Genomic DNA, 26629 nt, shown 5'->3' with positions numbered 1-26629 from the left:
TCAGGAAATAGCAAACCGTTAAAGGTTGAGGGCAATGAGCACAAATTGGGGGGGGGGGGGGGGGGGGGGATCACCACTTAACAAAAGGCGATGGCTAAAAAGACAGAGCCCAATACGCAACCTAGCAAAAATTATCTACTAGCGGTGAGAGGGCCGAGAGGTGGTCATCCAAGCCACTGGGAGAGGTTTAATTCCCTGAAGCTCGTTCCCATGAAGGGAAGACCAGTGGTGGTGCCAAAATGACACCACCTGCTGACAGATGGCAACACAGAGATCATCAGACGGAATGGAAGAACTAGTGGGCCAAGGTATGAGGACTGCAGCCTTGGCAGCAGTGTCAGTGACCTCATTTCCTGTCAGACTGACATGACCAGGAAGCCACATAAACATTGCAGTGGCTCCACCAAGAGCAAGCAAATGACAGTGTTCCTGGATCCGTTGCACTAATGGATGGAGAGTTTACAGCACACAGAGGCCCTGAAGGGCACAGAGAGTGGGAGCAGACGATGCAATTGAAAAGCCTGTGTTGCCAGATGTACTGCATGGCCTGATACGGGGCGAAGAGCTCTGCTGTAAATACTGAGCAGTGTTCCAGAAACTGATACTGAAAAATGTTGGTGCCAATGACAAAGGCACACTCAACACCACGATCAGTTCAAGATCCATCAGTGTACATAAAAGTACTATTTTGAAGTTCCGTGTGAAGGTCGTGAAACTTACAGCAACAGAATGAGGCTGGAGTTTTGTCCTTAGGAAGTGATAAGACCAAGGTGAACACTGGCCGCAGCACAAAACCAATGTGGTGAAGGGTTCACACCCATCGTGGAGGGAGCAGGTAGTGTGAAGGTAAGCTCCCAGAGCAAGAGCTGAAAGCGAACTCCAGGAGGTAATAAGTGAAGAGGGACAGGCCCCATACTGGTCATCAAAGTAATCGTCAAAGGAGGCTTAGTATGGGTGACCAGGCATGGCAGACAAACAGCACGCATATTGGCTGAGGAGAAAGTCACGGCAGTATGACAGTGGTAGTTCAGTAGCTTCTGCAAACAAATTCTCAACCGTACTAGTATAAAGGTGCCAGTGGCCAAACAGATGCCACAATAGTGGATAGTATTGAGACGGCGTAAGAGGGACGGATAAGCAGATGCATAAACGAAACACCCATAGTCTAGTTTTGAACGGACAAGTGTCCGTTAGAAATGAAGGGGGTGGTCCGATCCGCTCCCTAGAAAGCACCACTAAGGACACATAGGGCACTGAGGAACTGTATGCAGCGGGCAGCCAGGTAAGACACGTAGTATGACCAAGAGCGTTTCCTATCGAGCAAGACTCGTATGAATTTCGTGGTTTCAGTCAACTGAAGAGCAACAGGCCAAAGATGTAAAGACAGTGGAAGACACTAATTGTGCTGCCAGAAATTCATACAAACGATTTTGTCAGTGGGAAAGTGAAAGTCATTGTCAGTGCTCCACATGTAAAGACGATCAAGACAATGCTGGAGACGCCACTCAAGGAGGCAAGTCTGTGGAGAGTTGCAATAGATCGCAAAATCGTCAACGATAAGGGACTCTGAGTAGCCCGGCAGGAGACAGGCCATAACAGGGTTACTGGCGATAGCAAAGATAATGATGCTCTGGACGGAACCCTGAGGCACACTGTTTTCCTGTATATATGTGTCTGACAAGGTAGAACCCACACGTACCTTGAAAACTCTGTCTTTTGAAAATTCCTGAAGGAAACACGGCATGCAGCCATGGAGGCCCCATATGTAGCAAGTACGGAGGATACCAGTCCTCCAGCAGGAACAGTACGCCTTCTCCAAATCGGAAAACATGGCTAGTCTGGCATTTCTGCAAAAAACTATTCGTGACATGGGTTGACAAAGTGACGGGATGGTCAACTGTGGTACAGTACACTCGAAATCCACACTGTGCAGTGGTTACTAAATAGCGAGACTCTAGCCACCATACCAGCCGGGCATGAATCATACATTCCATCACCTTGCAAACACAGCTGATGAAAGAAATGTGGCGATAACTAGAAGGAAGGTGTTTGTACTTTCCAGGATTAGGTATGGGTATGACAGTGGCTCCACACCAGCACGTGAGAAACATGCCATCTGCCCAAATGCAATTGTATGTACAAAGGAGGAAGTGCTTGCCCGCCAGAGTAAGCTGCTGCAACATCTGAATGTGAACATCGTCCAGCCCTAGGGTGGAAGATCGGGATGAAGTGGGAGTATGATCAAGCTCCCTCACTGTAAAGGTGGCATTGTAGCACTCGCAATTCTGAGACGAGGAGAGTATCACCCAAGCCGCCTCCAGTCGTTTCTGATGGAGGAAGGCAGGATGATAGCAGGTGGAGTTCGAAATCTCCACAAAATAGTGGCCCAAGGTGTTGGAGAGAGCAATAGGGTCCACTATGACATCACCTGCTACTGTCAGGCCGGAAATTGGGAATGGACCACGGTCCCAGACAGCTGTCAGAGGTTGGCCCACACAATGGAAGAGGGAGTGAAACTGTTAAAAGAACTAGAAAAGGAAATCCAGCTACCTTTTTTGCTATACCGAAGAATGTGAAGACACTGTGCACACAACTGTTTATAACAAATGCAGTTTGCCACCGTAGGATGATGGTTAAAAATGCAGACAGCACGTCTCTGCATGCAAAATGCATCACGGCGCACCTCAGTCCACCAAGGGACTGGGACACGGCATGGTAAAGAGGAAGTGCAAGGAATGGAACATTCTGCACTGGCTAGGATAACATTTGTAAGGTATTCTAGCCGGTCATCACAACTGAGGAAATGATGTTCGTTGAAGGTCACCAATGAGGAGTAAAGCCTCCAGTCAGCCTTAGAATGCTGCCATTTGGATGTGCATGTATATGGCGTAGGCGTCAGCAAACGGATGGCACACGGGAAATGGTCATTCAAGTATGTGTCAAGGAGAACGGACCACTCGAGATGATGAGAAAGCTGGGCAGTGCAAAAGGAAATGTCCAAATGGGAATAGGTATGTGTGGCGTCTGAAAGGAACACGAGTGCTCCTGTGTTAAGGCAGATGAGGTTGAGTTGATTGAGAAGGTCAGCCAAGAGGGTACCTCTCTGACAAGTTCTGGGAGAGCCCCAAAGAGGATTGTGTGCTTAAAGTCACTGAGCAGAAGAAAGGGGGTGAGAAAGTAGCCAAATAAACTGGAGGAAGTATACCCTGGTGACACCGAATGACAGAGGCATGTAAATATTACAAAGGCAAAAGGTCAGGTGAGGAAGAAAAATGCAGACTACAAAAGCTTGAAGCTGCAGTCAAGGAGATGGGCTGACTATGAAAGTCATTCTGGATGAGCAACAAGACTCCCCCATGAGATGGAATGCGTTCCTCGAGAACAAGGTCAAAGCAGACCGGGAAGAAACAAGAGAGATCAAAGCAGTCGTGAGGGTGTAATTTTGTTTCCTGGAGGCAGAGAACAAGCTAGCACTGCAATTTCAAGAGTAAGTCCTCTTTGTTGGATTGTTGGATCAAAGGCTGTGAATGTTCCATTGGAGGAGAGTCATGATGAGGAAAGGGGAGGAGGGAAAAAATGAAGGGTTGTCATCTTGGTGGGTGGCGAATGCCAGCCTTTGAAGACTCACCACTACAGGGCACAGGGGCTGGAGGATCCTGCTCCATGAGATCTACAGAGGCATTAGCACTGTCCTTCTCTTGGTCTCTGGAGTCCAGGGCAGAAAAACTGTTGGTGGTGCACAATGACAACACAGAGGTCGGTTGGGCAAGAGTATCACATGGTGACACCGTCAAAGAGGATACCCGAGTTGGCGAAGGAGAAGACCATTTGCTTTTGTTTGGTTTCTTGGAGTGTTTGCGGTTGGTAGAGGTAGACTCAGATGTTTGGTGGCTGAAGGGACATAAGAAGTCTTTGTGGGAGTATCCTTTCACTCTGGCCTGCCAGTTGTGTGTGTGGCTTGTTGCATACCTGGAGCAGGAGACAGGGATGTGATCATGACACTGGGCGATTTCACAACCACAGTGCTGAATTTGAGGTCGCATGTCTGCACGGCCATGTCCTTCGTGGAGCAAGATGTAGCAACAACGGTACTGTAAGTGTTGGATGGTAGAACGCAGGTTTTCCTACTAGCCAACAACTTGCGATCGACCGGGTAAGGCACTTTATCCTTCACCCAGCTCTCCTGGATGGCCCGCTCATTGATATACATGGGACAATCTCAGGAGACAGCTGCGTGGTAGCGATTGCAACTGGTACAGTGGGGAGGAGGAGGAGGAGGTGGTGACAATCGCCCTCATGAGGATCCCTACCATAGGTTACACATTTGGTTGGGTGTCGACAGGACATTCAAAATTGGTTGTAACAAAGACACTGGTAGCAGCACATCGGGCTTCGAATGTATGGTCAGACTGTGATAACTTCATAGCCTACTTTGAGCTTGGACAGAAACATCACTCTATCAAAAGTATGTCTGGGCACTAAAAGATGCATCTATCTTTTTCATCACCTGATGAACTGCAATTACACAGTGATCACAGAGATACGTTTGGATTTATACATTGGTCAGACCACCGAGCAACATAGTGTAAATCACACCATGGGTAGAGTTCAGAATTTGATGGGCCTCAACACAAACAGGATAGTCATGGAGGTGCAAAGTTGCAAGCAGTTGCTGTGCTTGACAATCACAAGTAGTCTCCAAAAGCAAAGTGCCACTGTGTAAACAAGAGCAGGATTTCACAGGGCCAGCAACTGCATCAACACCTTGCTGAATAATTAACAGTTTGATCGTAGCAAAGAACTGATCGTCTTCAGAACGTGAAACCACAAGGAACCATGGTGCAGCTGGGAGGGTCTTTGAATCATTAGCCTCATTCCATTTAAGTTTAGTAGATGTTGACTGTGACGGTGATGATTGGCTCATTCCGAGGAACTCCCCCATGATTGTCAGTGTCTCTGACTATGTGTTCCTTGCAATGGGGTAGGGGGGGGGGGGGGTGTAAGAGGGGAATGTACACACCTTAGGTGATTGTTCACATCTCAAGCCACACCACCTGACCACCTGACAAGAGGGACCAATTGGTGATTTTGGAAGGTAGCAGGTCAGGTAATCACGCATCCCTGGGCCTGGTCTGTATCGGGGTACGTGCAAACCCTACCTGTTGGTCTGGGGCTGGGAGTTATGCATTGCCCAGTCACCCGTTATGTGTCAGATGACTGGGCCGGCCTTCAAGAGTACACAGTAAGGAAGAAGAAAAAGAAAAACCTCAAAAGCCGAAGCAGAGAAAGGATAGGGGAAGAGGAACAAAGAAAAAAAGGAACGAAAATCAGTGGAGAGACTGTTCTGATATCTGCTACTGAAAGTGCTGGACACATTCCCAAAAACATCCCAGACATGTTCCCCAAGGGAGGGGAAAAACAATAGCAAGAGTATAGGCAAAAAGCACATAAGGGAAAAGATTCCACAAAAGCTGGGGCATCACGGTAACCAAGCACAAACCCGCCAAAGAGCTGTAGGCCCCCTGGGGGGGGGGGGGGGGGGGGGGATTCACAGGATCTGCATAATAATAATCTTCCCTTTGCGAAAGTTGCTTATCTCATTGGATTTCCCCATTTGTAGCCCATATCTTTGCTAGGGTTATCTCCCGTCCATGTCTGAAATGCTTACATACTTTCGATTCCATGTCATGTGCCCACAACACCACCAGGCGGCATCCAACCTCGCAGTGGGCGGTGGTCATAATTTTTTGACTCATCAGTGTATTTAAATGATTTAGGAGATAATCTGAGCAGCTGTCTTAGGTTGTTTGCAGATGATGCTGTCATTCATCATCTAGTAAAGTCATCAGATGATCAAAACAAATTGCAAAACGATTTAGAGAGATATCTGCTTAGTGTAAAAATTGTCAGTTGACCTTAAATAATGAAACGTGTGAAGTCATCCACACAAGTGCTAAAATGAATTTGTTAAACTTCGGTAACACGATAAATCAATCAAATCTAAAGACCATAAATTCGGCTAAACACCTATGAATTACAATTATCAACAACTTAAATAGGAAAGAACACACAGAAAATTTTGGAAAGCAAACTAAAGACTGCGCTTTATTGGCAGAACACTTACAAAATGCAACAGTTCTACTAAAGAGACTGCCTACAATATGTTCATCCGTCCTTGTGGTGTACTGCTGTGCAGTGTTGGATCCTTACCAGGTAGCTTTAGCAGGGTACACTGAGAAAGTTTGAAGAAGCACAGTATGTTTTGTATTATCGAGAAATAAGGGACACTACAGGATTTGTGGTGGACACCAATAAAACAAAGCCATTTCTCGTTGTGGCAGAACCTTCTCATGAAATTTCGATCACCAACTTTCTCCTCCAAATGCAAAAATATTTTGTTGAGACCAACCTACATACAAAGAACCGGTCACATAATAAAAATAAGTAGAGTCTGCGCAAAAAGATAGAGGTGTTGATTATTTCCACATCCTGTTCAAGAGTGGAATAATAGAGAATTATTGTGAAGATGGTTTGATGAACCCAATGCCAGGCACTTCAGTGTGATTTACAGAGTACCCACGCAGATGTAGATGAATACACTATGGATAGTTATCGATGCATTCGGAATGCGCCCGACATGTCTGGGATTTTTAAACATGTATGGACATCGATGAGGAGATTTACTACAGGCTGCCTTCAAATGAATAGTGACCAGGTGGCCTTGTGTAAGCTTGTTGTAATGTGTTTGTCATCAAGGACATATCTTCAGACTGGATCCTTGGGGACTCTGCTATAAGGTGTCCATGTGCTCAATCATAATACAATGTACTGGGGAAACCACAGGTTTCCTGACCTACATTTGTTAATATTATTTGCTTGTTTCATTGTCCTCTACTAGTCTCTGTTTGTACCTAACCTGTATATGTATGTATGGACGGACAGATGGATGAATAAAAAGAAGAATCCTCACTAGTCAGTCATATTGCTAAATAAAAATCGTCATGACCAACCATTATGTACATAGAAGCATTGTCATGAGTGATCAGTTATTCATGCGAACTAGAGTACTCTCTGTCCTTTTTACATTGCTAAAGTCCACTTGTACCCATCAACAGGCACATGTGAAGAGTTTTCAATTAAATAGGCATCGGTGGAGATTGGCAAGTTAAGTCTCCAAGTGTACGGAAACGGTGAGTTCGGAGATGACATCATAGGAACTGCTGGTGAGTTTAAAGCACAGACATTTCTGATCTCTACTGACCACATATGACATCACACATAAAAATTTCATTACATCACACATCAAAACCAATGCCAACTATCATTTGGCTATGAAAAGTTTACCTTTCTGACTGTGCTGACAGTAGCACAGAAAAATGGCTCTAGTTGGAAAATATTCATTTGTCTATGGATGTTGCCAATATTTCCGTATGACTCAGCCCCACTTTATAAGCAAAAAACATGGGTAATATTGCCAGCACTGCAGAAAGGATGTGGAACTGCTTCTCCCTCAGCAGTTCTAATGTGGGGAGCATCACATACCCCCCTGCCATTCCTCACAGCAACCACAAAGGATCAACTTATTGTGGCCAAACAATACAATGACAGCATTGTTAAAATACTGTGTGGCCACAATTATGGGCAAGGAAAAGTGTGAAAAATCTGTAAAAGATCTTGCACACTCAGATAATTTATGCCAAATAATAACAGTAAAATCAGATATGGAAAAAATCCCCAAGTTACAGACATACTGAAGACTTATCACGCCTCAAAATGCAAGCCTTTTAAAGGGAACCAGCAAACAAAAATTTAGGTGAAATGTAAAGCAAAGCACATGTGAATGTAAAATTCTCAGAAGCTCTCACCATTAATTAAACTGAAATTTGAAAATAATTTCCAAAGGACCAACATCATTAGCTACATCTCAAAAAACAAATTGATAGCAGCAGGCATTAGTAAATTCTCCTACCCTCCTACATACCTAATACCCACGAAACAGAGTCACAGCGACACACAGTTCTCAAATTTCTTCCTACAAAAATATTTATAGAAGGATGCAGACTTCTGCCAAAAATGTCATCTGACAAAATAATACACAGTGGAAAGAACAAAAGGAAAGTAGTCTAGGATGTGATAAAACAATAAAAGGGGAGAGAAAACTGTGACAATGAAATCATCTGGATGCGTGTAAGTTTTACATGAATTATCGAATACCTTTACTGGCCACCTGATCTCACCATGACACTTTTACAATCATTAAGAGGAAGTCTATGCACAGTAGTGTGGAAACAGCCAGATCATGTAGTATTAGTTGGAGGTGACTTTAACCTACCGAGTATAGACAGAGATGTCTACAGATTCATTGTAATTGGCACAAACAGGCAGTCATGTTAAGTAATTTTGAACAGTTTCTTGAAAAGTACCTTGAACAACTAATTTGACAGCCCATATGCAATGGAAATATTTTAGACCTTGTAGCTACAAACAGGCCCGACCTTAGTGACAGTATCAGTATAGACACAGCAATTAGAATTCAACGGTTACTAAGGTTAATAAATCCCATCAAGAAGGTAAAGAGGATATTTCTGCTAGAAAAAGCAGATAAGCAGTTGTTAATGTCCCACTTAGACAATGAACCGTCTGCAGTTTAACAATCAAATTCAGTAAAGGCTGAGGAAACAGAGATTGTTGCACTCTCAGTTCGAAAAAGGGAAATGTCGAGAGGCAAAGGTTAGAAGAAATTTGTGTGTCTGTAAGATCAATGCGCGAACCATACAACTTCCCTCGTTATACCTTATGATGTTATGATGTATGGGAAAGTTTTCTCTATAAGTGACAGGAGGAGGATACAAAATGACTTACACCAAATTTCTAGTTGGAGTGATGAATGGCAGCTTGCTCTAAATGTAGAAAAATGTAAGTTAATGTCTATGAGCAGGAGAAACAATCCCATAATATTCAAATACAGCATTAACTGCATGCTGCTGCACAGAGTCACATTTATTATTGTAGCAAGGTGTAAGAATGCAAAGTAATACGAAATGGAACAATCACATAAGGACAGTAGTAGGAGGTGAACATCTGACTTCAGTTTATTGGAATTTTAGGAAAGTGTGGCTCATCTACAAATGAGACAGCATATAGAACATTAGTGTGATCCATTCTTGAGCACTGCCTAAGTGTTTGGGATCCCCATGAGGTCATTTAAAAGAAGACATCAAAGCAATTCAGAGGTGGGCTGCTAGATTAGTTACCAGTCAGTTTCATTAACATGTGAGAGTTATGAAGAGCCTTTGTGAACTCAAATGGGGATCCCTGAAGGGAAGCTAATTTTCTTTTCACAGAACACTATTAGGAAAATTTAGAGAACCAGCATTTGAATCTGACTGCAGACTGATTTTACTGCCACAAAATGTACATGTTGTGTAAGGAGCACCAAGATAAGAGAAACTAGGGCTCATAGAAAGGCATATGGGCTGTCATTTTAGCCTCTCACTATTTGTGAGTGGAACAGGTACAGAAATGACTGGTAGCTGTACAAGATAACCTGAGCCAACACACATCATACGGTGATTTGCGCAGTATGTATGTAGGTGTGGATGTCGAAACAAAAGTGTAACAATGTACAGATAAGGATTGGGAATAAAGTGATACATCATTCACAGCACCAAACAAATTTTGTGAATGAACATTTTTCAAGTATTGCAGAAACATTTTCACGTAGGTCTAATTCTCAAAAACAGATGTAATATCTGTTGTGGACTAAGTACAATGATGTTAATTCCATCCATAGGGCATTGAGTCAGAACTCATATAAATATTTAAAAAAATTATAGGTCAGCATGCCTACATGAAGCATCAACCTGTGCAATGAAGCAATGCATACAGGACATAAAATCTCCCTTAACAAACATAAGAGTGTCATTCACATCTGGAAACTTCCCACTGTATTTCCAACAGGCAAAAAAAAAAAAAAAAAAAAGGTAATGCAGACCACACGGAAAACTGCAGGTCCATTTCCTTACACTCTAAAAAACACAGTCAGCTTACAATCAAAGTGAAAGAGATATTGTCAGTGTTCTGTTCTTTTTCTATTTGAGCATGTATGGTGTCATATGTCTCAGCATCATTATGTTATTGGACAAAGCTACCATGCATTATCGGTAGGTTCACTTGACTTGAATCAAATTACAAAAGACAGATATATATTTTTATTGGTTAAACAGGATCTTCCAAGTACCATAGTAACTGAAAAAAAGAAAGAAAAGTCCTTAAGAGTTAAAGCCCAAATCAGGACCAGTGGCATACTTACATGTTTCATGCAGCAATGCTGTCAGCACTTGCTGTTAGGTGTGATGGGAATGAAAGGGGTATGTCAGCCCTGGTTCTACACAGCCAATGAGAGAGCAGTGGACAGATAACACGTTTTGAAGTAAGAGAGAAAGGAATATTGTGACACAGTCATGTAAATATACCACAAACTCGGAAATTGTAAGAGTCAACTATTTGTGACAGCCAAGATCATAAATTCAATTTCTACAAATGGCATTAGATCCCAACCTAGCCACAACCTTGTAATTTGTGACATACTCTGAGCATTATGCTCATCATCAAAATCTTGAATTAAACCATTCAAACCTGTGTGCACATGCACACATTGAAAATCAATAAAAAAAATTTACAGCAGTGAAAAAGAGAATGGTTTCTATTTCAGAACTAGAAATTATTTACCTCTTCTCGCCACTCACCGGTTATGTGAAAGTATCATTTTACTGGCTATGCAAAACTGATGTGCTGCCAGTTTATGAGCAACAGAAAAAAAAAACAGCTGTGATTGGTGCTGGCTCTGATCTAGACTTTAGTAGAGAAAGCAAATGAACCCCTCGAGGAAGTTTAGATTTGATCAATATGAAATAAAGTTACACTGAACACAAGTAAAACACCATGAAGTTCAGTTCAAAGAGTAAAAATGGCAATGATAAATTAAATGCAGATGATGCCTCTACAGAGTGCATAACAAACCAAATTTCTAGGAATGAATATTGGTTCCCAGTTGAAGATGTAGGAACACACAAAATACTTGCAAACAATATAATCAGCATTTCATGTGTTTGTAGTCCTGCCATCAGTATGCAACAGTGTCTTGTAGTAGTGGTAGTCTTATTCATGGATCACTTTTACACAGATTGTTGACATGTCATTATATTACAGTTTCAGAAAAAAATATCATAATTCTTATGTATTGGTGTAGCCTGACAAGGATGGGACAGGTAGTTCACCATGCCGGGTGGCCAAATGGAGATTAGAACATCCATCCTCCAGAATACAAGGCCAGTCTGCTTAGAATAGTACAGCCTCACTTGGTTTACCCTGTGTGTACAATGTTGCAGTGTTTATATATTGATGTAAAGCAGTTATTTCATAATGAAGAAGGCTAGTGGTACACTGTTCAATCACATCCTTGTAAAAATGATCCATGAATGAACAAAACAACTACTACTTCTCTTACTATTAAGCCATTATTAGCACATTTGAGATAAACAGCTTTATCACCCGCTGACAAATGTAAACAATGTAATAGATAATAAATTCAAACAGAAACTGAAATCATATGTGCTAGAGAGAGAGACTGACCAACATAGTTAACCAGAAATCATGATGGAATGAAAAAATTAACATAAGAGAATCATGCAAATGGTCAATATATTGCAATGCTTTCACTAACAAAGTGATAATTGAAAAACTGACTTTCCACATCAAAGGCAGAGGTCACTATTTCATGTACTGAATGTGTCATAATTAAACTCTATACTCTGATTAAAATTACTTGGTGACTGACAAACTTCAGTGGTGCGGGGCATATGTACTGCTGGCATACAGCCAGCCATGCTTCACAAGCCACTGCATGTACCTACAAAACAGGTAACACAGTGAGTATGTGGCGGCAACAATAAAGGGCACAACTGAATGGAGGCTAGCTCCTAACACGCAACTTGTTGAAACATCGATAACAAAGTAATTTTAATCAGAGTATAATGTAAATGACTCAAACTGTACTATCTGAACTTTGGAATTTTCATCAAAAGCTGCACACGCGCTTAACAAGGAATGTTTCAACCTAATACAATTTCCAGCCAAACAAGCCATTTACTAACAGCTCTGATCAACAATCATACTGCATCTGGTGTGTGATATATCAACTGATACGTACTTCTGAATGCAAGATCTAAATGTACCCCTACAGTGTGGTATTGTGTAATGTCTTTGGGATATTTAAAACTATGACACATTTATATTTTCAGTCAGTTAATATTTTATTTATTTATAAGATTTTAGGTCAAATAACAAGACTTTCAACATTTAAGACTTGACACAGTGATCTGTCTGCATACATTAAAAATAAAAATTCAATGTGTGTGTGTGTGTGTGTGTGTGTGTGTGTGTGTGTGTGTGTGTGTGTGTGAGCGTGAGCACGTGCACAAACACAGATTTCAATTGTTTGATTCATGATTTGGATGTTCGGCATAATGCTAAAAATTGGCAAGTGTTAATTTATGAGTGTAAAAGTAGTTTGAAAGCAATGTTATTAGCAATTCATTAGTACCATATTAGCAACAATTAACTTTCTATCAGAATATTTGGTTCATTCATTTAATAAGAACAAAACATACGAAATCACAGCTCTGCGACTGTGGGTTACCAAATATAAATATTACGAGTGGGCGAACTGCTGTCATTCAAAAATCATTTCACTACTTACAAGTTGGTTTAACAAAAATTGTGTTTTCTGTACTTGTGGAACATCCGAGAGATCAAAACCCACTACAACATCAAGCAATGGACTATCAGGTAAAAGTATCTTACAGGAAAGGAAAATGTTAAGAATTAACCAATAATTGTGCTAGTTAATAATGCCCCTGCTCCATATTAAACTATGGCTGATGATGAATTTTGCGAAGGCTCTTGATAAACACAGGGCGAAGCATTCAATTATTTGAAATAATCTGTGCCCAATATAAGTGAAGGCAAGCCGAATGAAGCTGTGTTTACTGAGAAAAAAAATTTGTAACTACAAGGCCCTTGCATTTTTCATCATTCTTTATGAACAAATTCTATACCAATTTGTTGCTGCGTTAGCCACTCTTTTAACCATTAATATACTATAGAACCCTCCAACAAGAAAACTGTGGCCAATAGCCAGAAGGAGGCAGAGATCACACCAGTCTGCAAGAAGGGCAGCAAAAATAGAAAAAACTACCATCCAATATTCCTGTGTATATTCATCTTCAGGCAAGGGTGACAAGCAGAAAACTTGTTGAAATGTTGCCACAGAACGACGTGCTGACTCAGCTGATAACCCGAGAAGCCTTAATCATACACCTCGATAAGTTTTCAGTGTGGTGACAGACTGGTGTGTAGCTTGACAAAATCAATAACATCATGTTATAGTCACCATACTGTTTACTAATTCTGACGCACGCTTCCTATGTCTCTGGTCACTGGCGACAACTCATATCAAACATTCCTCTTGCCCCAACACAAACATTAACTACATACTATGCTACAGGTTAGCTGTTGACACATTTATTTTGCATTCACATTCGCAGGCCTTGTCAGCTCTCAACCAAACTATCACTCTTAAACCTAGAGTTCAGGCTACGCGACTGATCGGTTTGTCACTATCACCCACATTTTAGGGGGCAGTATAGGTGTCCACTGTCTCTATAGGACAACAGAAAATTGTTCATTTATGATAATTTGATGCTAAACTCGCGAAAAAAGACATTGTTCTCAGTTTTCTAACTAAGTTTATTCACACAAAATTTGGTCGTCGTTAGTGATTAACAGAGTCAAGAAAGTCTTAATATGGAATATTGCTACCATCACCAATGAAACACTTGGGTGATCAAGGATTACCATAAACTATTTTACATGTATATTCTGGGGAACCGTAGCTGTTGAAAGGCATGATGTAAGGAAGAACTCCGCTGACAGCTGGTAAAATTGTTGTTTATTAAAACACAGTCGGTTTCATCGCTTAAAGCCACATCATCAGGTGTAACAACATTAAAAGATCATAGGCATACCCATCACCTATAGTAAAAATTTACTACACAGGGAATATCGTCAATTTGCTCACCATAGTATTGTCGATATTCTCTAAATAGTAAATTTTGACTAGTGATGATTGGTATGCCTATGGTCTCTTAATGTTGTTGCACCTGATGATGTGGCTTTAAGCAGCAAAACCAGCCTTGTTTTAATAAACAACAATTTTACCAGCTGTCAACAGAGTTCTTCGTAACATCATGAAGAATAACTGTTGGTTTTCGTTTTCTTTTATTTAGAGATACTCTGTGGCATTTCACAAGTGGGTCACAACCTATACCAAGTGGTCCAATAAAAAAATAGTTGGTTGCTTGACCATCTTAAAACAATTTTGTCTTTGCTGGGTGAATTTCCCAATGTTACGCAGTCACGAAAATATTGTTTAAAAAAAAATATTGTTTATTATTTTGAAATGGGGGCTATATTAGTTCCAGACCGCATGCGTTCTTTCGTATTTGCAAGCATCTACATTTTTTAGAATTATTTAGTAGTGGATTGTCCTAAGCCTTTCAGATAAAATGCATTTACTTCAACACACTCTGGGCTACAAATTAACATCACGATCACTTACTTGAATGTATTCTTTAATATATTTGTAATATATTTTAAAAAAACTCAATTTTTGAACAGTAGTTTTCCAAAGAAAGACTAATTTCTCAGCTTTAATATTTTTTCTGCTATTACATTGTATAGTATAGTTACTTTTTATATACAGTACCAATGCTGAGCAGCGTACACTTAAAAATGCACTATTTTAAAAAATAGATTTTTTTTTAATTTTTCCACCTTGTGGGCTGCAATATCTCTGTTGGGGGACCAGATAAAAATATGAAAATTTCACAGTTAATAGACCTTTATGATATCAAACTTCAGTATAAATTTCAACTCTGAGATTCAATTGGAAGTTATGGAGAAATAATTACAAACACGAGTGAAAAATACATTTTTAACATCTGCGATATCTGGTAGGCTAATCAAATAAAGTATACCATATGCATAAAGCAACACATCCCATTACACCAGCTAATGATTATTTGTCGAAACAATGCTGTGTTAATTGTTTCAGCAGGCTAACAATTGCATCTGCAAGCCTATACAAGTCTGATTGTTGTCTTCCCCCCCAACACAAACAATTGTCTACTCACACTTATTTAGCTAGAAGTTCTTGAATTTTGCAGTAGAAAAATGGTGTCTCAGTGTTATGTTAGTATTATTATTAATGAAGCGGGTCATAAAAGTGAGTGTGTATGGAGTGAATCCTAAAGACATTACTTTAGTCGAAGACTGCAGTGAAGAAGAAAAAGTGTTGTTTTACTTATCAGTTTACTGCCGAATTCTTGGAGTCGAGCAAAAGTTAGTGATGAATTTAATATGTCAGAACGTCTTGTTAAGTTAACAAGGCAATTAGTAAAAGAACAGGGAATTTTACCAGCATTACAACTCGGTATGGGTTGACTCATGAGGAAAAGCATCTGCATCCCATTTTCCCAAATAAGTTTACAAACTACGCAATGCATTAACAATATTATGATTTTTTTGATGTTTCGTGTGTGTGAATAATTTCCAGTTTATGAGAAATATTTAGTCAGTACTTTTGCATTTCGGCAAAGCTAAGGGAAAGAAATTTGCTTGCACATCTGAATTCATCCCCGCAAAATTAGATAAATCAATCCACTTAGAAACGAAACAGTTTCAATTCGTTGACCAGCGTAATTATTGTACAAGGTATAGATTAAAAATACAACTTACAGTTATCTCATGTACATCAAACATTTATTAGATATGTATAAAGAAATACGTGTCGTTCACGGTCCTAAATATGTCAGTTCTTAGATGTGTTACCCCAACCCTCACTAACATCTAATATTAATGTAAACAAGCTAGCTGTGCCTCTTCGAAAGTACGAGCCAAAGTTAAAGTCTATGATAACTCACTCATACAGTCACTCAACTCCATTAACTCACCGTTACTCCAGTCTTTGCCATTAGGGTTGAGACACCACTTCTGTTTCGTACGCCTCTCCGCAAGCATAGACATTATTAGGGTGTTTTAAAAGTCAAAAGGCAATATTTACAAGATATCTCTTTAAACCCTTGTGTTCACAACATCCACACGCCACCGCCAACACGAAATTGAATAAACAAACTATTTATCGACGTACAAAGTTCATAGCATTCAAGACAAACCAGCGCTTCTGCATGCATCCCCACTCTCTCTCATGCCTTATCAGTTGGCTGTGAACACACACTACTGGCACACGACAGTCAGGAAAGTTAAAAGCTCTTTAACCCCACTGGCCTTTTGTCGTTGTCCTCACAACCGCACAATAGTGTCAGCAACTGTTCTTGCAGGCAGTAATGTGCTCATTCTGATTTCGTTCGATTGATAGTGCAGCTCTTGAATACCTAAAAAAAAGAGAGATTCCTTTACTGTGACCTGGAGCAGCATTCTTGAAATTTAAACTTCCTAAAATGTTATTTTAACGCTTTTCTATGCAATTTAGAAGTGCTAATACATCAACTGTACTGGTAAAAAATAAAGTTCTATCGTACCACATCTCAAAATCTGTGGTTCTAAGGTTTCTTTGTCAAAGGAACTGGCACAGAATGTCAGTGTATAGTGTCACAAATCACTCATTGATTAAGTGTATTCTTGACCTAAGATAAAATTCCATTAAAATACAGCGTTGTTTTCATTGTGGAATCACTGAACGATGAGAGGATCTACACTATGGTTACAGAATTAAGTGCGGGGATAGTTATATTTACACTACCAGTGATCTCTGATACACATGACTAGTTACAAGAATAAAACAAAGCTGAAACTGTTATTTTAAGAGCCTTACTGTCACATGTGCCTTCGGAGTATTGTAGATATCAACTTTAATTTTACATAAAACTTATAAGTTGTGCATTCAGGAACGCTGTAAGAATAGTGTAGTGATGATAGAGGGTGTCTCCAGTAGACAATAGCCAGATATCTTATTGTTTTTTGTAACTTAACGTGAGCCGGGATGGCATCTAACACATGTATATCTGACTTAGAGGTAGAAATACAACTCAAAATTAATTAAAAATTAGTTTTACTTGTTAGAAAGTTTTAGAATGACAGTTCATCTTCTGGCAATAACTCATTTACCAGCGAATTTAACGGTTCAAACGAGTTCTGCAGGAAATACATTTTCGTGTCCAGCATTCTAGGGTCAGTTTTCAGTATGTTAAACTCTTGGTAAAATATGAACAAACACATTAAGAACCAATGACACCATCTTAAAAGTATGTCAGTAGCAATTTCGACCATATGTGCAGAAATACCAATTGACGTTTGAAGGTGGGTGAGTTCGCCTGCTCACCATCATTGGTCAAAGGGCAAAGTATGATTATGCCTACAAGACTTATGTTTGCTGCTTTGAAACTTGCGCTTCCTATCTCTCCTCCATTAAATTTTCCGATTAAAGCAGTCACCTTACTTGTGAAAACACTCTACTGCCAATATGAATGGCCATCTGTTAAGATATCCAGCAAAGTTAAAAAAATTCTGCTATCATAATGCTTCCCCAATATTGCCCAAGATCTTCCACTGCTGAAGATAAATGTTACCCACTAGAATTTAGCCTGTTCTGTTTATACCTGCATATTACTTGGTTAGTTTTCTCGTTTATTTCCCTTTTAAAAAAGCGCTATGGCAAGAAAGTATGTTTCTCCCAAAAGTATTTGTTTACAAAAGGGTATAAGGGGAAACTTAACCTACAGAATAAGATAAACGAGAATACAGGAATAGAAATAAAAAAACAGAATGTGTTATAATAAACGAAAGATGATTTTAATCTAACGTTATTAATAGTAACCTAAATTTTTCAGAAATGAATCTTAATTTTTTGTAAAATCTTTATCTGCTAAGTTCTCAGGTAGGATAATAAATGTTGAGTTTTTGTAAAGTCTTTATTAGTCAAGGTCACATATAGGGAAATAGAACCTAATGTTATATACATTTTCACTGTTGTTGAGACACCTTGTGTTGGCCATTTTTATTTTAGATTTCAGCTGATAGCTACATCATGGCAACTGCCACTATCTATTTCTGTTTATCACTTTTATATCAGTGATGTTATTACGATGTATGTTGACAACAATCTCATATATTGGTCATTTTCATATTTTGTATAATTTTAGCAAATCCATGCTAATGTGATTTCTTTTATCTACAGGGTGTCCAGAGATTAAGTATCCATTTTGTAGAAATATATGCTTTATGATCATTGCAGGTACATTTAACATATTTTGTGTGTACTTTCTGTTGCCTGATATGCACTAAGCTCATGCTGGTAATTAAAAATGTGTTTCGTTGTTTACAGCATGAATGTGCATGTTTTTACTGTAAAATAGACGGTGGCTACTGTGACGTGGAGGCTACAGATGTCGTCATTTGATGACACCAGATGAGGTTTCACTGCAAATTCCATCACGATGGTCCCACTGATAAAACAATCCATACATTGGTAAACATGTTCAGGTGCACTAGATCGCTGGCAGTGGAGCCTGCAGTTGCAGTCTTCAGTGCAAAGACTGATTTGATGGAGCTCTCCATGCTACTCTGTCCTGTGCAAGCTTCTTCATCTCCAAGTAACTACTGAAACCTACATCCTTCTGAATCTGCTTGCTGTATTCATCTCTTGGTCTCCATCTACGATTTTTACCCTCCACACTTCCCTCCAGTATTAAACTGGTGATCCCTTGATGCCTCAGAACATGTCCTACCAACCGATCCCTTCTTACCAAGTTGTGCCACAAATTCCTCTTCTTTGCAATTCTATTCAGTACCTCCCATTAGTTATGTGATCTACCCATCTGATCTTCAGCATTCTTCTGTAGCACCACATTTCGAAGGGTTCTATTCCCTCCTTGTCTAAACTGTTTATCGACCATGTTTCACTTCCATACACAGCTACACTCCATACAAATACTTTCAGAAACGACTTCCTGACACTTAAATCTATACTCGATGTTCACAAATTTCTCTTCTTCAGAAACGCTTTTTTTGCCATTGCTGATCTACATTTTATATCCTCTCTACTTTGACTGTCATCAGTTATTTTTCTCCTCAAATAGCAAAACTCATCTACTACTTTAAGTGTCTCATTTCCTAATCTAATTCCCTCAGCATCACCTGATTTAATTCGACTACATTCCATTATCCTCGTTTTGCTTTTGCTGTTGTTCATCTTATATCCTCCTTTCAAGACACTGTCCATTCTGTTCGACTGCTCCTCCAGATCCTTTGCTGTCTCTGACAGAATTACAATGTCATCGGCAAATTAGAGAGATTCGAGTGCGCATGGAGGCTTTCCGGCAGTCGTTCTTCCCGTGAAACATATGCGGCTGGAACAGGAAAGGGAGTTAATGACAGTGGCACATAAAGTGCCCTCCGCCACACGACATTGGGTGGCTTACGGAGTATAAATGTAGATGTAGATTCAGACTCTGCAGTCACTGTTTAATGAGCTCCTCTTCTTCTTCCACGTCGGGTGCTTTGATGACTGAGTTGTGCTTCCGCCATCTCATGCATACGTCGGTGCGCCTGGCTTGCCAGCATGCCCCTATTGGCACATTATGTAGAAATGCTGTCCAGCGAGTAGCATGCTGAGAGAGGATGGGCATGTCCATCGGCTGTTAGCTCGCCACTCAGGTACACTGTTTCGGCGAAGAGCAGCAAACACCCGATCTACGAGCAACAAAGGGTATCAGAGAAGGGGAGGGGGAGCTAATGTGGCTCCACCCTTCTGCGTGTGTTTGGCATGCTGTCAAGTTCCGCCGGCTTCAGCGCCCTTGGAACGTCTGCTGGGAACAGCTCATCAACAGTCTCCGACCGAGCCGCCAGCTTGTGAAATTTGTTTATCTGCACTCAGAAAAATACGTCTTGATAACTTAACATAGCTCATGATATACAAATAGATATAAAAGGAAAAAGGATCCTACAATTACATAAAGGTTTCCATGAATAAGATCCCCAAAATAACTATATGAGGTAGGCTCTCATTTTCAGGAGAAAATAGTATGAATACATATAAACGTTTACATGAGCAAACTGCGCCAATGCGACTTTATAAAATGGGCTCTTAAAAGTGATTCTTCAAAAAGAAAAATGACAATTATGGACATTTTCATTTTATGTTAGCCAAAATGGCTGTGTAAGTATGGTACTTGAAATAAAAAAAATTCAGAAGTAAAATCAATGAATAATGAATTTAAAGTTAATAATAAAATATCAGTAATATCGGCTTTTTAAACTTTTACCAGACGATGTGCAAGAATAGGTCAATTGACGACTCCATCAATCAAGTACTTCGAATTATTAATGATACTGACAGAAAATATGCAGTAGTAATACTGATAGATATATAAGGAGCATTTGACAACATGTGGTGGCCTGAATTACTCTTACGGCTAAGAGAGCTGCAGGTCCCGGGCACCCTATACCACAACTTGAAAGACTACTGCCGAGATAGGGTCGCCCAATGGAAATAAGCAACAGAAAGGTAGTCAAGAAAATAACAAAAAGATGTCCACAATGATCTATCCGAGGGCCCCTATTATGGGATATTACAACTGAGCCACTTCTCTGTCTCTCGGAAGAAAGCGTCAACACACAAGTGATCGTAGGCTATGCTGACGATCTATCAGTTTTAGTGCTAGCTACCTCGGAGTCCAGCTAGACGACAAACTATCATTTAAGCAGCATATAAAGCTGACAACAGACAAGGCAGTAGCTATTCTACACGAACTCGCCAGAATAAATACGGTAGAGTATAGGATGGTACTAAAAATGATTAAGACATATTATTAGTAGGTAAAAAGATGAAGGCTAGTAGAAATCCTTGGGTAACAGAACAAATATTGAATTTAATTGATGAAAGGAGAAAATATAAAAATGCAGTAAATGAAACAGGCAAAAAGGAATACAGACGTCTCAAAAATGAGATCGACAGGAAGTGCAAAATGGCTAAGCAGGGATGGCTAGAGGACAAATGTAAGGATGTAGAGGCTTTTCTCACTAGGGGTAAGATAGACACTGCCTACAGGAAAATTAAAGAGATAAGAGAACCACTTGTATGAACATCAATAGGTCAGATGGAAACGCAGTTCTAAGCAAAGAAGGGAAAGCAGAAAGGTGGAAGGAGTATATAGAGGGTCTATACAAGGGCGATGTACTTGAGGACAATATTATGGAAATGGAAGAGGATGTAGATGAAGACGAAATGGGAGATACGATACTGCGTGAAGAGTTTGACAGAGCACTGAAAGATCTGAGTCGAAAAAAGGCCCCCGGAGTAGACAACATTCCATTGGAACTACTGACGGCCTTGGGAGAGCCAGTCCTGACAAAACTCTACCATCTGGTGAGCAAGATGTATGAGACAGGTGAAATACCCTCAGACTTCAAGAAGAATATAATAATTCCAATCCCAAAGAAAGCAGGTGTTGACAAATGTGAAAATTACCGAACTATCAGTTTAATAAGTCACAGCTGCAAAATACTAACACGAAATCTTTACAGACAAATGGAAAAACTATTAGAAGCCGACCTCGCAGAAGATCAGTTTGGATTCCGTAGAAATATTAGAACACGTGAGGCAATACTGACCCTACGACTTATCTTAGAAGCTAGATTAAGGAAAAGCAAACCTACGTTTCTAGCATTTGTAGAGGGAGCAGGGAGCAAAAGGCTATTTACAATTTGTACAGAAACCAGATGGCAGTTATAAGAGTCAAGGGACATGAAAGGGAAGCAGTGGTTGGGAAGGGAGTGAGACAAGGTTGTAGTCTCTCCCCGATGTTATTCAATCTGTATATTGAGCAAGCAGTAAAGGAAACAAAAGAAAAATGCGGAATAGGTATTAAAATCCATGGAGAAGAAATAAAAATGTTGAGGTTCGCCGATGACATCGTAATTCTGTCAGAGACAGCAAAGGACTTGGAAGAGCAGTTGAACGGAATGGACGGTGTCTTGAAAGGAGGATATAAGATGAACATCAACAAAAGCAAAACGAGGATAATGGAATGTAGTCGAATAAAGTTGGGTGATGCTGAGGGAATTACATTAGGAAATGAGACAATTAAAGTAGTAAAGGAGTTTTGCTATTTGGGGAGCAAAATAACTGATGATGGTCGAAGTAGAGAGGATATAAAATGTAGACTGGCAATGGCAAGTAAAGCGTTTCTGAAGAAGAGACATTTGTTAACATCGAATATAGATTTAAGTGTCAGGAAGTCATTTCTGAAAGTATTTGTATGGAGTGTAGCCATGTATGGAAGTGAAACATGGACGATAACTAGTTTGGACAAGAAGAGAATATAAGCTTTCGAAATGTGGTGCTACCGAAGAATGCTGAAGATTAGATGGGTAGATCACATAACTAATGAGGAAGTATTGAATAGTATTGGAGAGAAGAGAAGTTTGTGGCATATCTTGACCAGAAGAAGGGATCGGTTGATAGGACATGTTCTGAGGCATCAAGGGATCACCAATTTAGTATTAGAGGGCAGCGTGGAGGGTAAAAATCGTAGAGGGAGACCAAGAGGTGAATACGCTAAGCAGATTAAGGAGGATGTAGGTTGCCGTAGGTATTGGGAGATGAAGAAGCTTGCACTAGATAGCATGGAGAGCTGCATCAAACCAGTCTCAGGACTGAAGACCACAACAACAACAACTATGCAATATACAAGTCGATGGTGAGTTTTGCCTCTAGCTCACGGGCACACAGATTACGCCTATCGACATATGTGACAGCCGCCAGAAGTGGTCAGAGGAACGTACTCCCGGGGCTATCAGGCGCCTTCGGAACAACATTTACCGAAACCCTACGCGTAGTGCTCGGCACGTATCCTATAGATGTAACAATTAGATATACGAGAGGCAGCGTATTGGCTGAGATGGGGAGAGCATCACAAAGTTCTGGAGATAACTCGTGAGGATATCCCGACTAGACACGACTTAAAGCGACAGAGATTAATGGAGTGGAAAAGGCAGTGGGGCACCAGTGAAAAGGGCAGGCACGTATATGAGTTCTTTCCTAATATTGAAGAGCGCCTAAAAATGAGGCATGCTGACCCAGGTTCACGCACGATGCATTTCCTTACAGGTCGCGGACCGCACCCAACATACTTTAACTGTATGCATCGGGACAGAGCCGCCAATTCCACACGTGGAAACTTGGACACACCAGAGAATGTTGTTCTCCACTGTAATATAACAGACCTGAAGTACAAATGCTACAAGACAATCTGAAGCTAGCACTGCGGGATCCTGATAAATGGAAGTTAATCAGTGACACAGCATGGCCCTTAAGGAGGAGTACAGGAGAGGCAGGCGACGCCAAGCTGCGCAGTTCCGCTCACAGCAACGACAGCATCGGCGAGGAAACAGAGGAAGATGGCACGGACGAGAGCTACCACGATGTGTCAAACCGGGAGTTGTAAAATTGTAATGTTCTGACGGTATACATAGATATTACAGCTATAATGTAATAATTGTAAGTTTTATGAGCTGACTAATTGTAAGTTTTACGAATTGACCCAGTAATAATATGTTAAGCTTTAAAGTTGCGTATGAAAATTTTAAGCTCCTGACTGAATAACACTGGCAATGTCAATGTCAAGTTTTATCCTATCACGTCCTTAATAGGTAAGGTTTTAATGCATATAATGCAAGTAACAATTGAACAACCACACACATATGATATCTGTTAATGTTAAGTATCGTACATTGGTGAGGTTTCAATAGCAGACCTGCTGACAATTTGCTTGGACAGTACGAGTGCGTCCGGCCGCAGTGAGTACGCCACTGGCCGCCGTTTTAACTAGCGCAGCCTTGGGCGCGAATATGTCTCTCACCGTGGAGCCTTTCGATACGACCGTAATTAAGATGTCGGACACAGTGATGAAGGGCGTGTTTTATAATCAGCCTTTGTTAATAAAACTGTTTAAACTTACTTGTCGGTGTTCGCGTATTGCCGTACCTTAAGGACCCACCGCTTAAAAATCCTGACAAATATTTCATCTAATTATCATCCGAGGCAATAACACAAACAACCGCCTTATAGAAGTGGTGTCAGCTTGGGGATAATTACGGAAAATGTACAGTCCTGAAGAGGCGCAGCACAATGTGAACTTGGAGTAGTACGAACATCTTCCCACTACGCAGGGACATCCGACGCTGGAATTCAGTTTGGTTTACTGCAGTTTGGCTAGAATACGAAAGGCAGTGATGGATTTTCGTTTTACATTTGAGTGGCTCACTGGCATTAGACGAAATGTCGCAATTCAGTCAGAGTAACATTGTTGATCTACAAACTGTTATTAATGAACTGCAAGAAGAGATTCGCCAGTTAAAACGAGAAAGAAGCGAGCGTAAAATTCCGAAAGACTTGTCAAATGATAGTTCGTGCAGTACAGGTACAACTACAATAAAGAATATTTCATTATTGCCATCAGTACCAGAGTTTAGCAGGAAACCCGAAGATGATGTGAAAGAGTTTTTTTTTTTTTTTCGTTAACTTGAAGGTTAGGACAGATTCCGATAAGCTAGTGGTTGCCAAATTAAGAATTCAGGGAGCAGTATAAGATTTCATTAGCGCGGAGTCCACTTTCGTGAAAACAGAAGATTGCAATGAGTTTAGAACGAATGTTGTTCAGAGATTTAAAAGTAAAAACGCGATCAGATTTTACAGAGAGCAGCTTTACAGTTTGCGAATGCGACGAGACGAATCTATCGAGCAGTTTGGCGACAGAATGCGAAACATCACCGTTCAAACGTACGAGTTAGTAGAAGATGAAAATGAAAGTCGCATTCAGTTCTTCGAAGCCGACCAGAGAGTCTTGCACACATTCATTCGTGGATTGAACGGAGAGGAAGTAAGCAAAGCAGTTCGACTGGCATGATGTAAAACGTTTCAGGAAGCAGTAGAATCAGCTGTTGGTTTCTTTGAAGCACTAAGAAGCCCGAATGACACGCAGAAACAAGAACGCAGAGTTTTCAACACAACAGTACAATTCTACAGATACAATAACCTGGGTCACAAGAGTAAGGATTGTAAAGAGAAGCGAATCTGCTATCATTGCGGGATGCAGGGTCATGTTCGAGAGATTTTCGTAACAAGAGGAAAAGTAATGCGAACAACAGACAATTTGCCAGATCTTTAAACGAGTACGGGGACGTACGCACCACGCCGTCCACCCCTTGCCAAGACTGTGATTCCTGTTAGTTCCAGCGAAAATCAGACCGAAAATGACTTCGTGATAGATGCTATCGTGGGAGAAACATCGAACTACTTATTGATACAGAAGTACAGACCTCATTACTGTGGTGTGGCGTAGATAAACGGGATAAATTGAAACCGCCGCTATTAAAAGTGCGAGGCTTAAACGGAGGAAAGCTACGTAACTATGGAGAAGATGACGTACAATTAATTCTTGGCCAAGGCCAAAATGAAGGTGTAAATAAAGATAAAGATAAATACACAGCAAGGTGCAAGTGGTTTCAAATAACGAAACGCGTTATGACGGTGTACTTGGATTTGATTTCTTATCCGCTAACGAGTCAGACATATTTGTCGCAGAAATATCAGGCTGGGCCGTAGCAACTATAACCTAGGAAATGTTCTTCAGATCGTACTCAAAGGAGCAGCAATACTGACGTCGTGGGAATGGACCGCCCAAATGATGCATCAGTTCAAACCGTCCGAGTCGATGTTCAAATTGATCAGGTCGATGTTCAAATTGATCAGCCTCAGCAAATTCCCAAGGGAGCAGGAAAGACAATCTACGTTAAATTTAAGTCACTCCGATCCAAGGAAGAAACTTTGTTATTAATTGAGCGAATCGACAAAAGTGAGTTACTGAGGGATATAATGCATTGTTATGTTGCTAGAAGTGTAGGTGTCACTACAATCGTGAGACAGAATGTCGCAAAAGTCCCGGTTACAATAACGAATATGAGCAATTAGGTTGTTGTTTTGCCACGAGGCACGAAAGTTACTGAAGTGTCGAGTGTAAGTAAAAGTGACACAATACAGATTCCAAGTGAAGTAACAAATGCTGCAGTTATAAACACAGAGTTTTGTAACAGTACCGCAAAATTGCAACGAGGAGACGAAGTTAATAATGAACTGAAGCGCAAGATTTGGAAGAAGACAGAATATTTGACAGCTGATGAACAGAAGATTTTAGCGCCTATTTTGTTGGACTATGCAGATTTATTCCGAGAACGTGCAAATTTACCTGTCACTCATTTACATCGTATTCATACAGGGAATGCTGCCCCAATCACACAGAAACCTTACCGAATACCATGCAGTCAAAGAGAGTTGGTAGAAGACATGATTAAAAAACAATTAGAAGCCGGAATTATAACACCAAGAGATCCTTCAGACCCACAGTGGTGTTCGCCTGTTGTAACTGTAAAGAAGAAATCGATTTCTGGAGAACCACAGTACCGTTTTTGTGTTGATTACCAATCTTTGCAT

The 26629-nt window shown here is 40.5% G+C and overlaps 1 protein-coding gene across 1 annotated transcript in view; it reads right to left on the bottom strand.

Annotated features, from left to right (window-relative positions):
- The window catches only part of LOC126298659 (PIN2/TERF1-interacting telomerase inhibitor 1-like), an 89490-nt gene extending 73185 nt beyond the window's left edge, over window positions 1-16305 (bottom strand). The window contains exon 1 of the mRNA XM_049990082.1: window positions 16074-16305. Coding sequence (XP_049846039.1) covers window positions 16074-16146 — 73 coding nt within the window. The 5' untranslated portion in view covers window positions 16147-16305. The remainder of the gene's footprint in view (window positions 1-16073) is intronic.
- Window positions 16306-26629: the final 10324 nt, after the last annotated feature.

The sequence above is a fragment of the Schistocerca gregaria genome, chromosome X (genome assembly GCF_023897955.1).
Source record: "Schistocerca gregaria isolate iqSchGreg1 chromosome X, iqSchGreg1.2, whole genome shotgun sequence".
Taxonomy (NCBI): domain Eukaryota; kingdom Metazoa; phylum Arthropoda; class Insecta; order Orthoptera; family Acrididae; genus Schistocerca; species Schistocerca gregaria.
This window is presented reverse-complemented; position numbering and strand designations above follow the sequence as displayed.